General features: G+C 42.3%; 1 protein-coding gene across 3 annotated transcripts in view; it reads left to right on the top strand.

The window, feature by feature from the left end:
• Positions 1-29: 29 nt before the first annotated feature.
• Positions 30-14,704, top strand: part of LOC107310842 (calpain-14) — a 32,078-nt gene continuing 17,403 nt past the window's right edge. Inside the window, exons 1-8 of one of the 3 annotated variants that reach the window (XM_085542737.1) lie at positions 30-4,193; positions 5,819-6,018; positions 7,781-8,070; positions 10,476-10,545; positions 11,468-11,586; positions 12,184-12,320; positions 13,493-13,667; positions 14,362-14,427. In XM_085542737.1, the coding sequence (XP_085398863.1) occupies positions 7,840-8,070; positions 10,476-10,545; positions 11,468-11,586; positions 12,184-12,320; positions 13,493-13,667; positions 14,362-14,427 (798 nt within the window). In that variant the 5' untranslated portion in view covers positions 30-4,193; positions 5,819-6,018; positions 7,781-7,839. Of the gene's footprint in view, positions 6,019-7,780; positions 8,071-10,475; positions 10,546-11,467; positions 11,587-12,183; positions 12,321-13,492; positions 13,668-14,361; positions 14,428-14,704 lie in introns of all 3 variants that reach the window. The other 2 variants (XM_085542736.1, XM_085542738.1) reach the window with 2 other exon arrangements.

Below are 14,704 nucleotides of genomic sequence, written 5' to 3'. Positions count from 1 at the left end.
GAGACAGAGAGATAGAGAGGGGCTGCGGCTGCCCGGGGTCCTGCAGCGCTGCCGCCATTTTATCTCGTGTTGAAACTAACTGTGTGTGTGAGCTTGGCAGGGAACCGGGCTCCTTGTTAATGATACCGCTCCACATTGCGTTCCTACCGTCCCCAAAGCCAGTGGTGAAGCCCCTATCAGCCTGCAGCTCTGTACCACAGCGGCTCCCTCGGGATGGAAAGCGAACGCAAGGAGGTGGCAGTGCCCATCTATGGCCAGAGCCGCCTGTAATAATACCAGCCTGCCGGCTCAAACCGAGTGCTGCAGGCTGGGAGTGCTGCTTCGTTAAATATCTCTGAACAGCGGTTTTGTTTGACTTTATTCACTAAGAAATGTGGCAAGTGTTATGGGTGCCTGCCCTTTCCCAGCTGTCTGTGTCCAGCACTGTTTCAGTCTGGAGAAGTTTGATTTGTTGCAGAAGGAGATGCAAATATGCAGTAAAAGTGGTTGATTTTCACAGAAGAGCAAGGTGCATGTGGTCCCATGTGCCTTCAACTTACTGTTACATGAAAACAAGAACTAAGTTAACATAATAAAGTTGTTTCCACTGAATGTGTTTTGCTTTTGTTGGCAGCCAGGGACTCTCCTGGGGTTGCACCAGAGGATTCGGGGATCATTTTCTATGTATTTGACTGTAGGTAAATATTCCTCATTCTGCATTGCAGCCTTTCAATACCTGAAGGGAACTTACTCCCAGGAGGGGAGTAAACTCTTCAAAAGGGCTGACGATAGCAGGACACGGGGAAATGGTTTTAAGTTAAAAGAGGGAAGATTTAGGTTGGATGTGAGGGGGAAGTTCTTCACTAGGAGAGTGGTTAGGCCCTGGAACAGGCTGCCCAGGGAGGTTGTGGATGCCCCGTCCTTGGAGGTGTTCAAGACCAGGTTGGACAGGGCCCTGGGCAACCTGATCTAGTAAAGGTGTATGTTTGGTGGCCCTGCCAGGCAGGGGGGTTGGAACTACGTGATCCTTGAGGTCCCTTCCAACCCAGGTCATTCTGTGATTCTGCATTTATGTCTGTTTGCACAGACAGCTTTTCCATGCAGCCTGACCAAGAGGTGGAAGCAATGAGTCCAGGGACTAGCTTTGTTTTTCTGGAAGGAAATAACAAGTTGACTGTATGTTCTGAAAGTCAGGCTCCCCTACTTTGCTGCCAATGCCTAAAGCGGGTCTGAAATGGGAATTGAATTCATATTTTTAAACCTCTTTAAGATTCATTTCCCTTGTTGCTTTAGTTCTTATAAATAGACTGAGATTTTTGGCTCTAAGAATTAATTATTTCCAGTAAAAAAATCCCGAAAAAGAAGGACCCTGTAGAAATCAACAAAGTTTGGCAAGAATTCCTTGTTTTGTAAGGAAAAACTCGCTTTCATCTTCTAGATAGCTCTCCATTTAAGGACTGCACTCCTCAGAGGCCATTCTGGTATTTCTATGGCTATATATGGAGCCTGCTGCTCCTCAGTGGTTCCTTCTGATAGTCTCAGGGCTGAGTAAAGGTCAGGCCAGGAAGTCTTTGATGGCAAATCTCCCCAGACCACCTTGATACCCTTCCTGAATGCCACGGATGGGAGAAAAATGTGAGTAAGCCTTGTGTTGTGCAACTTCTGGGAACTAGTTGCTGCAGGTACAGGAGAAGCACTGTTGTTGCACATCTACAAGATAAATATTAATGATTAAGCTGTGTTTATTGTAAGTATGTATGCCGAAAGGCCCCAAAACGTCTCCTCACAGTCTCCAAAGACAGTCTTTTCCATTTGCATTCATTATTACAGTGTCAGATCAGAACAAAACTTCACAGTTTTTATGGACTTTCTTTAGGTGGCTCACACAAGTTGCACAATTTTATTTGCTTTTTTGGTCTGTTTTCTTTGCTGATTCTCTCAGAGAGGCTGACTTCCTCAGGGGGCTCTTCTTACCTTGGATGCGTAGAGCTTGTCAAAAACAACGGAAAGTAAAATGAGGAAAGGAAGTTTAGAGTAGAATTGGGTTTTATTTCTTCTCTTCCTGATTTCAAACTGAAGATTTTGATCCATTTTTTCTTTACTTATTCCTTTTTAATTCTAAAACAGACTTGTTTTAATGCAGGGTTTTCTGTTGGACAAATTGGTCTTGCAATGCAAAGTTGTTTTTAATTCCATTTATATATACTTTAAAAATGTTGAAAGCAGAAGAACTAAAGCAATGAGTTTTTTAGGGTTTTTATTTTTTCCCAAGCCATGTTTTTTCCTATGAAAGGTCTCTGCTGGAATAAGATCTGGTTTTTTTTGTTTAAAATTCCTGAGCAGTTCAAACACGAACTCACTCTTTTTAATGTCTGGCTCATTAACTGCTGTACTGCAGTACTCAGGACGTGCTGGTACTGATGGGACAGGCCTGCTGTTCTCCTCTGTTAATGAATTTGTCTTCCTCTCTCAATGAAAGATTGAACTTCTGTTGGTTCTCAGTTTCAGTTGTTGGTGACATGTAGACAACTGGATGTTCTCTTCAACCAACAGAGACTTTGCTAGAGAAGATGCTGCTGGAAGTGAATGGGACTAGACTCAGGTCACGTATTTGTCTTCAAAACAAAACCTAATGTTTGGGGGCTAAATACGGTGCTGTGTAACTGAAACTTGCTACACATGAAATCATCATCGTGACGTGTGTTTGCTTATTGCCCTGCCTTAGACTGGACAGATTTGTTTCCTGTGAATATCGTCTGAGAAAGGGGAGACGGGCAAATCTACATGTTTGAAAAGAGGTTGTGACTCAGTCAGTGCTATGAAACTTTGACAGTTTGAATAAGGCTGTGGGAGCAGCGTAGTTGGGTAAAATTTGCTTCCTGCCGGGGCAGTTGTTGTCACTGTTTGTTTTTCGCCAAGTCTGAAAACCAAAAAGCAGTGTCAAAAGTTCAGTTAATTAGGGGTGCAAGACTATATAGCAGAGTTTGTGTGAAAGGAACAAGGGGAGAAGGATGTGCAGCAGCTCAGAATTAAACCAAAACCACTGCAGTTTGGTAAGGATAGGAGACTTTCCTTTGGTTCATTGTGATCAGACTTCTCAACTGCCTTCTGCTGTCATGTGGCCTCAGCACTGTCTGTCCCTTTCCTACTCATTGTTTTGTCTTGACAGCTGAGAAGGCTGCTGCCTTCCTTTCCTACCCTCACTACTCTTCCATATTCTTCTGAAATACTAGTCACAGTGTTTTCCCTGCTGTTGTTCTCGAACAGGTGGGTACACCTTTGCTGTCCTTTGACCTGCCCTCTGCAGACAGCTTTTATCCCCTCATTGCTTGGCATGGAAGCAAGTGCTGGCATCCAGAAGTACCACCAGAAATGGGAAATAAGAGCTTGGGTAATGTATGTGAATGGGAAGCATCTTTGCTTCACAGTGGTTCACTCTTTACATCTGTAAAGCAAAGAAAGCTTGTTGTAGACTACCTAAGGGACCTGATCCATAGGATACCCATAACAGTGCCAGAATGAAACATCCTAAGCTCTTCTCCATACTTAGCCATCCTTACAGTGCAGAACCTTGGAGATTTCTCATATGACTCTTTGATGGTGTTGACTGTCTCTGCCATAGGACATACACTTCATTTGAACTTACATGTATATTTATATAAATCGTTCTGGTTTGGGGATGGATTAAGTAGAGAGGTGCTCGTGGCCCCAGCTGTTCTGACAGGATGTATTTTTTTGAGGGTATTTCCTTTCCGAACATTTCCCTACCTGAGCAGAAGTTATGTTTAAATGTATTCAGACATGGTTGAATGCATCCTCCTGTTCTGCTTTGCTGGTGATGCATGGAGTGTTGCAGAGTTGTGTGCTCTGAATAATCAAACAGCGTACTAAACAAGGAAGCTGCCTTCTGCTTGAAGGGATGAGTCAACCATTAGATGGGCTGACCTTTTATTGTATGTCTTATGTGAGATATTTTACACTGGGATTCTCAGAAATGTTCTGGCATTACTCAATATGTTTTCTTCCCCGCCTTCTACTGCAGTGCTTGCTGGGTGAGTAGTAGCTCTCAGTGTTACGTAGGCAAGGCATATATATGCACACATGCATGCACAAATAAATTCAGAAGCAGGGATAACATGTATGCTATTTATAAGCAGAGTTCATCACTGCCAGTGGAGCAGTTATCCTTTGCTGTGAGGACACACCTGGAGAAGGTAGGACATCAAATGCCAAGTGCTACATATAGAGCTTTTGTGCTAGCATTTGTTAATTGGTATCCATGTGGGTGGTACAGAGTTAGGGTGTCCCAAAGGGTTGAAGGGAGTAGAACTGTTGTCACTTGCCAGAGGCATGGTGCTGAGAGGAAGCTGTCCTGTAGGATCCAAAGAGTGTATCAGTTACATGGTATCTCTAGCCACGCTGAACAGCAGCTGCTGTTGTACTTTTCTATGGAAGTATTGGAGGCAAAGGCAGAAAGTCCATGTCAGCAAACATGAGAAGAATGGGTGCGATATAAAGCAACTAGATGAGCTGGGTCAGCTGCTCTGCGTGTCACAGCTCCAAAGCTTCTGCCTGCCAAATGGTGGGGAACACAGGCTGGTGTTGCAGCTAACCGAGATTTTGTTCACCTTTCTGCTCTCAGCTTTGCTGTTTACAGAAGATTTTGCTGGTACTTGGCCACAGAAGTTATAAGTTTCTTCTGAGGTTCAGCTGAAGTTGTGGGCAGTCAGGATCTCTGATAGTTAGGATGATTATGAATGTGGATGTCATAACCTTAAGTGCTAAAGGACAGAACCCAAATAAATGGGAAATTCGTGTTTCCACTGATTTTTACAGAGCTTGGACAATCTACAGAGTAAAGAATGTATCTTTTAAATTCTGAGCCAGAGTCTTTAAAAGTGTTTACTCAGGGAGGTATTGGCTGAAGCTCTGAAAGCCATCCAGGCATTTTCCCTACAGACTTATTGTTAACTTCAGTGGGAGACTCTGAGGCAGGTTCCTTGCGTGGCCTTGAAAATCTCAGTGCCGGAAGATGTTCATGACCTTTTGGGCCAAGAATCTAAGCACTGGAAATTCAGGGCAAGGATCTCCACCTAGCAGTACTTTCATTTATTTTGTGAGAAAACACACGTACGTACTTCTTTTCAGGATATTGTTGTTTGCTAAAGCACCCGTGAGAAAAACAGGAGTCAGCGTTGAGCTTTTATTTCTGAAATACACTGCTATGTTTAATTAAAGACTTGGAGGTTGTACCTGCAAGTGCAGTTTTTGTAATGTATTTTAAGAGACTAACAAAGATTTCCAGTGCCTTGTACAGTCACTTGTTCATTTTGACTGTTTATTTCTCTAGTTAAAGTTCTGTTGTATTGCAAGAATGGCTGTGAAAGATGGCCTGGCACCATTTGTTCTGCTCACCCTAAAAGGTACTATTTTGCATGCAAACATTTGTTTTTTTTCCACATAGGAGTTGCTCCAGATAGAGATTAGCTCATGAAATCAGGGGAGCTGGACAATGTCCAAAGATTAATCCTCCCATAGAGAAAGATGCTCTCAGGGAATCTTTCGATGCTGCAGTAATTTTTACTGAAAGTGAAGAATTTTCTGCGACTTCTTCAGGTTTTTATTTTAAGATTGTGGGACCAGGCCACTTCATGGCGTCTAATGTGATAAGTGAGATCAGGGGTGAGCACAGGATGCTAATTGAATGCAAAGAGATGCATCAGATGGCAAGCATGCTAACAAGGATAACGTACGAAGAATGGAGGATTGAATCCATCCAGCCTGCACGTTCGCTGCTTCCATCTACAACTTTTAACCTATCTGCTATGCTTTCCACTAGAAATCATAATGGCTGGAAGAGACATGCATGGACTACTCTCCATCCACACCAGAAGACACAGTGGGACGCACTGACAGTGTAGTTTGTTAACATTGCTGAGCGGAGTACAGGTGATGTATTGTCATCTACAGCTGTGTCTGGCTCCTGCTCATACACAGGACTGAGGCCAAACAGCAGGCAGAAGGTGGAACAAGATCCAGGTAATTTGGGAAAGAGTTTAAAACAATACAGCTACAGGTAGGGTCAGGTGGGAGGTTTTCAAACTGCTCCACCAACTCTCAACACAGTGTTACAGTTATGGTTGCCTGCTCAGCTTCCCAGGAATCAGGCTGTATGTATCTGAAGTGATTTAAACCTCCAATTTTGAAAGCATTTTCTTTTCCATACTGTTATTTGGCTATTTAAAAGGTTTAGTTTTTCAACTAAAAATCAGACAGGTGTGAACTATTGAAAAGGTTAAAATGATTTGATCAAGTATTAAGGAAGTTCAGCACACACAATAAGCAGTTCTCAGATATTTGCTTCTCACCATAGCTCTGCTATTTCCATTGCTCACCAGTTCTTCTCCCGTGGAGCAGCAAAATGAGAATTTCTGCTTCATACATGAGGACTGAGCACAGTCAGGTCTCCAAACCATTTTTTGCATTAAAACTGTGTCTCTGTCTGTTGTTCATATTCTTGTAGCTGTGAAGGTCAGTGACTGCAAAAGAGACAAGGTTTGGAGGTAGAGATGATGTTTTCTTATTTGGAAGAAAAAGTAGGATTAGTTGTTAGGCGCTTAAATCCTAGGTTTGAAGTGTACCATAATAATGTCCAGTGGGAAATTGACTTTTTGTTTCCAAGGCTATGGTTTGAAGATTCTTCTTTTGTTTGCCCTTGAGAAGCAAGCCTTGTAGATCAATTGTAGAGAGCAGTTTTAAAACAACTGAGGAGGGCTCTGTGCAGGAGGACAGTGTAATCTGTGTGCGTTTGGTTTCTCACAGCGAATGCTGCTGACCTACAACTTTAATAGGAGTAACAATCAACTGGTTCCTAATTGAGATCAGTTTCTTAGCATGCCTGAGGCACTGACTTGCAGTCTCAGAGAGCCTCCTCAGCAGGGAAGGCTTCCAAATACTGTCATTTCAGCATGGGAACCATTTATTGAACTTAGTAGCATGATTAATGTTTTCAGTCAACCTTGTTAGTGTTGATGGGTGTGATATGTCTTCTGAGTTTCTTAATTATTTGCTCTTTCTTCATGCAAAAGAGGCTCACAACTTGTCGCAAAAGGTGGTGGCTGCTAATATTTTGTATAACTACTGACATACATGTACGAGGCATGAAAAATGGGTTGTTAGATCACTTTTTGCTGTTTTCCGTGGGAGGTTGAGAAACATCTGTCTTGGATATTGCAAGAAAAAAAAGAAATATCTCAGTCTGCAATTTCATGTGTGAATCTGTGGTCATCAGCAAGATGGAATGTGATCTCTTGGGGATGACTGTATCATTTTTCAGAGTGAGGCAAAGAAGGCAACGTCCATTGGAGGGTTTTGAGTAATGGCTTTGTAATGCTTACCGCATTCTGTGTTTTGTTAGCTTATGGTTTGTCTTGATGTTTTTCCTGTTTAGGGAGGGGAAATGTCTACATGCCAGAATGTCATTTATGTTGTAGCATGTTATGAAAAGACTGTTGTTCGTGTTCCAGCATGTTATGAAAATACCCCAGAAAGCCTAGAATAGTCCATAGAGAGACTACGAATAGCTATGTATATGGCTTTGAAACCCAGGTAAAAGTCAATTGGTAACTCATTTTGACTCAGAGCTGCAGAATGTAAAGCCTTTAAAACACAGTGACAGATAACAGATTAGAATCAGAGGTGGGCCCGCTCTTCCTGTGAGTGCCGACCCCCTCTATTGGTTAAAGAAAAGATATTAAAAGCTGAGATTCAGTTTACTTTTATGTTTATTTTAATGATCAAGAACTCTTCTGGAGAAGACATACCTCATCCCAATAAACTCCTCAGGGGAAGAATATCACCATGCCTTTGTTGCCATGCCTGAAAAAAAAGAAGTTCCCTGGGTCTTTGGGAAAGAATATCTTTCAAAAGCACAACCCGCCTGTCCAGCAGAACTACCAGGCCTTGCTGGAGATGTGCTTGAAGAATAAACAACTGTTCACTGATGAGAGTTTTCCCGCTGACATCAGCTCTATTGGAACGGGAACAATACTGAAGAAACTCCCCCGAAATGTACAGTGGAAGAGGCCATATGTAAGTGATATTCAGTGAATATTTTCATGTAAAAGAATGATTAGAGTCGATAGGCAGCAAATAATGATAACATCAAGTGCACTTACTCCTAGACTTTAAGTGTGCCTTAATGCCTTCAGAAGTGATACTTATCGTAGCAGCTGTCATTTCAGAAGGTTGTGTACATATAGTTTCATAATTGCCTTTAAGGCATTTATTGCCAAAAATCATAACTAACTTTATTCAGTTTATATCCAATAATGCTTAGAGCGGGCAGGGAAAGCAAGTGAAGGGGGTGAGTAGGAGCTGGTGCCCTTGGAACAGGTAGCATGCAGGCAGATGTGATGATTCTGGGGGGATTCTGTGATGTCACTTCTCGTGGTGATAGTCTCTCTCCCCAAAACTGAGAATCTTAAAGTTTTAGAAGATTTCTGAGTTTTCAGACTATTCTTAGCCTTTGGCCCCCATCCCATGGACCACATACTGTTGTGATGCTGAAGGCTGTTATTTTCCTAGGCAGTGGCAGGTGTCTTATCTTCTTGCTAGTCTGTTCTTTGTTGTTGTTGTTTTTCCCTTTCTTAACCGTTTAGTCTATTCTCTGCTGTATTTGTGCAGTGTTTCCCAGCTTTCAAGGCTGAACTTCTGCCATGACCAGTAACTGATTATCATTGGGTTGTTTTCAGTTCTGAAGCCTCCGCATTTTACTTGTGCTCATATTTCCAAGGCCCTTGCAGCTTGCTACCCCACACTTAAACGGAATGAATGAGACTCCTGGGACCAAGCTGTGTTCCCAGAGCAAGTTCCCATAACAAACTGATAACAAGTCCTTCTGGCCAAGATGGGGTTCTGGCACAGTTAGAGAAGGCCTATTAGCTCTAGCCTTTTACTAGCAGTGGCAGTTCTGTTCTTACTGAGCCATCAAGGAGCACATTGATACTCTGATCTTCCTAAAAGCAGACATCTGAGAGATTCAGTCCCACAGACTCCTTGGAGGTCTGCAGGTAATAGCACATAGCATCTCCTAGTGAAGTCATTTTCTAGCCATCAGATTTTGTTAGATTTAACCAGTTCCTTCGAAGAGCCACATTTCTGCAAAACTCAAGAAAATCAGCAGGAAAGCTTTTGTTTGTGAAAGTTTCTTTTCACAAATAAGAATGAGGCCTTAGAAATAGCCACCCTGATACTCAGGGTTTCCTATGTAATTCCATCACACAGATTATTTGTATTGTCAGGCTCTGGCAGAGCACAAATGCCATGCGCAGGGGCCTGAGCTGGACTCTGAGGGTGAGACAGCTCTATCAACATGGATGTATTTGAAAGGGAAGGTGATACAAGTCTTGGCCTCTACAAAGCCCTTCGGGTCTGTAATTTTTTCTCTCCACTCCAGAGGAATGGCACTGAAACTTCATCTTTCTCTCAGTCCCTGGTCTGTTGCTGTAAAGCTTCCTGAAGAAGAAGGTTGCCATTTGCTCTGTTGCCAAACTTAGCTCAGCAAAGACTCTCCAAGGAAGGATGCTGTGTATCCTTCAGTCCCTTGGCTGCAGAAGAAACACTGAGATTGTGCTATTTGGCCTTCAGCCTTGCTGTGTGCTGTATCTATGTCTGATGGCCTGCAAAATGAACATCCAAATTCACCAAGGATAGGAGCTGGTGTCTAATTACCGTAACAGCCTTTTGAGGATTTGCCATCTCTGCTACTGCCTGAAGGGATAGCCAGCAGTGTGAAAATAAACTTGAGCAATTTGTGGGTAATAAGAGTGAAACAAAAGTTTGGCACTTGGGTTATTAATTTGACTCCAGGGGCATGTGAGAAGAAAAGACTTAGGGCATAATTTCTTTCTGGATGGTTAGTCAGGAGTCATGCTCTTGTCACATCACCAGAAACTTCTGTAGCAGGTATCAGTTAGTTTGTAGCTTGACTGTCAGTTAAATGGTGGTGATATCAGCCATGTTGTTAGCTGAAAGTTGAACAGTTCTGCTCTGCCATTGTAGCCTCTTTTGCTGAAAGTTGTCAGCAATTACAGCAGAGGCAGGTCTGAAGGGTTGTCTCCTTACAGAGATGTTTGTGAATAACTATACTGATGAATCTGAGCACTGCTAGTTTATCTCTGGGACTGTATTTTGTGTAGGCAAAATTTGATGTGCCTTGGCTTGTGCCAGAGTAGCCTGGGTACCTGCCAACACTGGTGTTACATCTGAACTACAATAGTGTCTTCTGGGAGAAAGCTACCTTAATTATTCTGAAATCAGGCAGAAGTGTTTTTGTCATATATCCATTAGTTTTTTACATTCCAAATGATAAACTCACTGCATCTCTCATCTCATGAGACTGCAGCTTTGCAGACAAAGTTCTTGACTTCAAGCTAAAATAGCTCATGTTAGTAACTTGGCTAACCTCCTCTTCTCTTTGACCATGTGCTTCCCAGGCTTTGCACAGATCTCCAGTATTTTATGCTGCAAACAGAAAACAACTTGACCTCTGCCAAGGATTAGTGGGTAAGGAAAAAATTCCTTTGTATAAATATATAAGTGGTTTTATACAAAATAACATTTCAAATGGGATTTTGACTAAATCAAACTGGGATAGGTGTAACACACCTGTGTTGCTTCACTTAGCATGGTGTGGATAACACAATCATTAAGGTGGGACAGGCTCAGTAAAAACCTGGCAAGTGTCAGGGTGGAATTTAAAGCGTGACAGTTGTCTCCACAAGCTGAAATTGCTGCTCTTTGTGTTGCTTTTGTGCCTCCTGTTGCTGCAATGGGAAGTCACCGTGTGCACTTAGTGGTTTTTAGTGATGCTGCTTGACAACTGAGCAGAGACCATAGAAGCAGGAAAATCTGAGACTTCTGCTATCTTCAAACCTAAGAGATGGAGAGAATGCATTCTCTTCTCAGCTTTGAAGTTGAAAAAAATCACTTTTGTACCACATTACTGGAGGTAGAGAGATATATTAGCATCTGCAAAACAGGGCAGGACTGAATTGATTTTTATTAGGTGCTATAAGCCCTTTAACACAAGGTACAGCTTCGCCTGGGAGATCCACTGGAAGTGATTTTCCTCTTCTGAAAAAGTTGGTATTTTCAAAGAAAAAGGGAAAGGTTTTGTAACAGCATGTTTGTACAAAAATGTGTAATGCCAGTAAAAAACAGAATGTTTACACTGACAGCTATTCCGTGTTAAACTTATCATTCAACCAAACAATATCTAAAGGAAAAGATAACAAGAGAGCAGTTACAAAACCATCATGGTTTAGTTAAATAAAGCACACATGTGGTCTAGTTTTCTGTGTATTGTTCATTATAATTTAAAAGACATAAGCACAACAGCTCTTCTAGGATCTTCATGGAGCCCCTGAACTTGGCTAACAGGTCTCACTTTTCAGCCAACCGCATGTGTCCGTTTGTCTTGGCGCAGGGAACTGCTGGTTCCTGGCAGCTCTGCAAGCCCTGACATTCCACCAGGACATCTTAGCTGCAGTCGTGCCACAAAACCAGAGCTTTGAGAGGAAATATGCTGGCATTTTCCACTTCCGGGTATGTTTGCTCTATGGGAGCGAGGGAGGTCTTCAGAAATCCCCTGTCATGGTGTATGTCAAACCCTTGGGTAATTTCTGTAAGGTTTGCCTTGGCCAAGGGCAAGTGGCCAGGGAGTTATCCTGGCCTGGAGGGCAGCCCATCACTACTTCCATAAAGCAATGCAGGAAGGGGGTTAACTGGTCTGAGGATCTGCCTCAGTTTGTCCCTTCTCCCCAGCTGGGCCCTATCCAGTATTTTAATCAAGACAAATGTCTTAACATAGCAGCAGCAGTCATATAGTCCCTGAGTTTTTACTCTGCTTTTACTGCAGCTCTGCCACGCTGTAATTGGGAACGCCTTCCCTGAAAGCTCAACTGTTCCTCATTTACCTATTTAATCCCCCTTTTACACCTGACACATTGTGTTTTCTCCTTTGTCTGGGTAAGGCTGATGAGTTGAATCTTTGGGTGAGACAGCACCTCCCACTGATCTAGTACAGCCCATAATCCAAAGCAGCTCATACTGAGCCCGCAGCTAAGCAATCCTGCCTTTGCACTTGCCTCAAAGGGAGGTTCCTTCTGAGGAAAATATCAGTTCATTCCTTTCTCCTGACAGTTCTGGCACTTCGGTGAATGGGTCGACGTGGTGGTTGATGATCGCCTGCCGGTGAACGAGGCGGGAGAGCTGGTTTTTGTTTCTTCAGTCTATAAGAATGTGTTCTGGGGAGCCCTTTTGGAAAAGGCATATGCTAAGTAAGTGACTCACTCTAAGCTATTAAAATAGTCTCTCTGAAACATGTTGGCTTGTGCCTGTGCAGTTTGTACTTGTTTATAAATGCATCTCCTAGGCCTTGCCACATTTGGAGTGTTGTAAATGGTTCTCATCTTTCTATTTTTAAAGAGTAAAATCTCCCACTGCAGAAACTCTTGCCAATTCAGGCCCTTGAGTTTAAATCCAAAAGTTTAGGATGTGAAATGAAAACAGATGTATTCTGGGGGATTATTCCCTAGGTGGTTCCTTTTGTAGTGAATTGGCCAGGATGATGGCTTCTTTGCAAACTGCAGAGGAATGGAAGTCCAAGGACAGGTATTTTCAAAGGTGAATGATTGCTGATGCCCCTCGTGATCTAATACCAGTTTGAGAAACATCAGGGTGTTTCATTCTGGGAGTCTTTTGCTGAGTTCTGCTTTGGTCTTGATTGATAAAGGTTCCTGCTCTGAGATCTTACAAAGCCTTTCAACTTGTTAAAGCATTCAACAAGTCACATGGCATACTGAAAATACTGGCTTCTCTCCTTGGGTTGTTTTGTCTAGGGTGGTTTAGTGGGACTAAGAAGGCGGCAACAAGTCATAACTGTTGGAGTTTATTATTCTTGGGTTGAAATAATCTGAGATGGGAAAAATAAGCAGAGCAGGAAAAAAATCTAGCTAGTACTGAGACAAAGGTCATCCAGAAGGAGAGAAAACTCAACTATATTCATCTGGTGGTCACACTAGAACAAAGAGAGAAAGTTGCTCTTCAGTAGTGAAGAAAATCAGATTGGAGGCTGAACTAAGGAGTATCAGATGTGGTACAGTGTGTGGTGAGGTATTCAGGCAAAATTTGCTAAGGCAGAGTGATCTAAAAAGCAGTGATGGGCATGTTCTTGCTACTGCTTAGTGAGGAGATCAATAATGAGTGAAGCAGTTCTTTTCAGCCTATGGCCAGTCTAGGACCCAATTTGCTAGATAACTCTTCTTTCTACATGCCAAATATTCCCCTAACATTAAACATGAATTACAGCGTATTTTGTGTTAAAAACAACAACCAAACAAAAAACCCCAAGCCTTTATACACCTTCTTATATGCTTTCATTGGCACATACCTCTCAACCTATTGTCTGTGGCTATAAATCCAAGAGTATTCTGATGTCTTTTTTTGCTAGACTCTACGGCTCCTATGAAGATCTGCAGATCGGACAAGTTTCAGAAGCCTTGGTGGATTTCACAGGTGGTGTTAATATAAAGATCAAGCTTCCAGCAGCTCCTCCTGATCTGTGGGATATCCTGACAAGAGCGACCTACAGCAGATCTCTCATGTGCTGTCAGACACAGTTAGGGGTGAGAATAATGGTTTCACAGCTACAAGTTTTTCCAGTCAAGTTTTCCTCTGCTCAGATAGACATTGTGATTCCTAGGAAGAAAGCTAACATATGACTTGCTGTAGAAATCATATTCTTAAGCTTAAAGATTGCACATGGGTTTCTTCCCCCCCTGCTGTTCTTCAGCTCCCTATTGTGTTTAGGATCCTCCCTATTGTGCTTTATCAAAAAGTCTGTTGAATAAGAACCTCTCATTTTTCAATTTTTTATTAAACAGTTATTCCATTTTTATAGCTGGTGACTCTCAAAAGCAAATGAAGAATGGTTTGAGAGGGGAAAAAATAAATCTGAGATCGTAATAGCCACATTTTTGCTAACAGCTATACTTTGCTGTATGTTTGATGCATGATCACCCAAGTTCCCTCACGAATTGTGGATCATTGGCCAGATCCACCATTCACATTCTCACTTCTAAAAAGTCCAAGTTAGGTTTTAATTTGCAGAACACTAAGGGTTTCCCAACAGCTGAAGTATTAGCATGAGGTTTGGGAGCCACAATTTGAACTCATGTTCTGAACTACCACCCTCTCAATTTGCTTTTGAGAGTCACTGCTTACACAGGTGTATGTGTCTGATGTCGGTATAAGCCTGCTGTGTAGATAGGTTTGAAATAAAAGGCTTATTTTTCTTCCATTTCTCTTCCCTGTATACAGACAACAAAGGTGTTGAAGAATGGACTTGTTGCTGGCCATGCTTACACAGTAACTGGTATTAGAAAGGTAAGAATAGCCCTAATATCCTGGGTCAAGACTGGTTTGGAGTTCAGAATTTTTTTTGCAAACTTAGGTTAAGCCCTCACTCATGGCAGCTGTGGTATCTTAGTATTTTTCTCTTAGTCTAAGGTTAAAAGAGACGGGGCTTGGTAAAAATTCGCTTTCAAGTGCGTCTGGATTAGCATGCGACCTTCTCAGTGGTTATAGATCAGCATATCTCTAAGAATGGGAATGAGTCACAGGGCCTCACTGAGCGCATCTCTTACAAATGGCATTTATGTAT

The sequence above is a fragment of the Coturnix japonica genome, chromosome 3, assembly GCF_054131305.1.
Source record: "Coturnix japonica strain WE chromosome 3, WE-NBRP24, whole genome shotgun sequence".
Taxonomy (NCBI): domain Eukaryota; kingdom Metazoa; phylum Chordata; class Aves; order Galliformes; family Phasianidae; genus Coturnix; species Coturnix japonica.
Note: the sequence above shows the minus strand (reverse complement) of the source record. Positions and strands in the feature narration are given on the sequence as shown.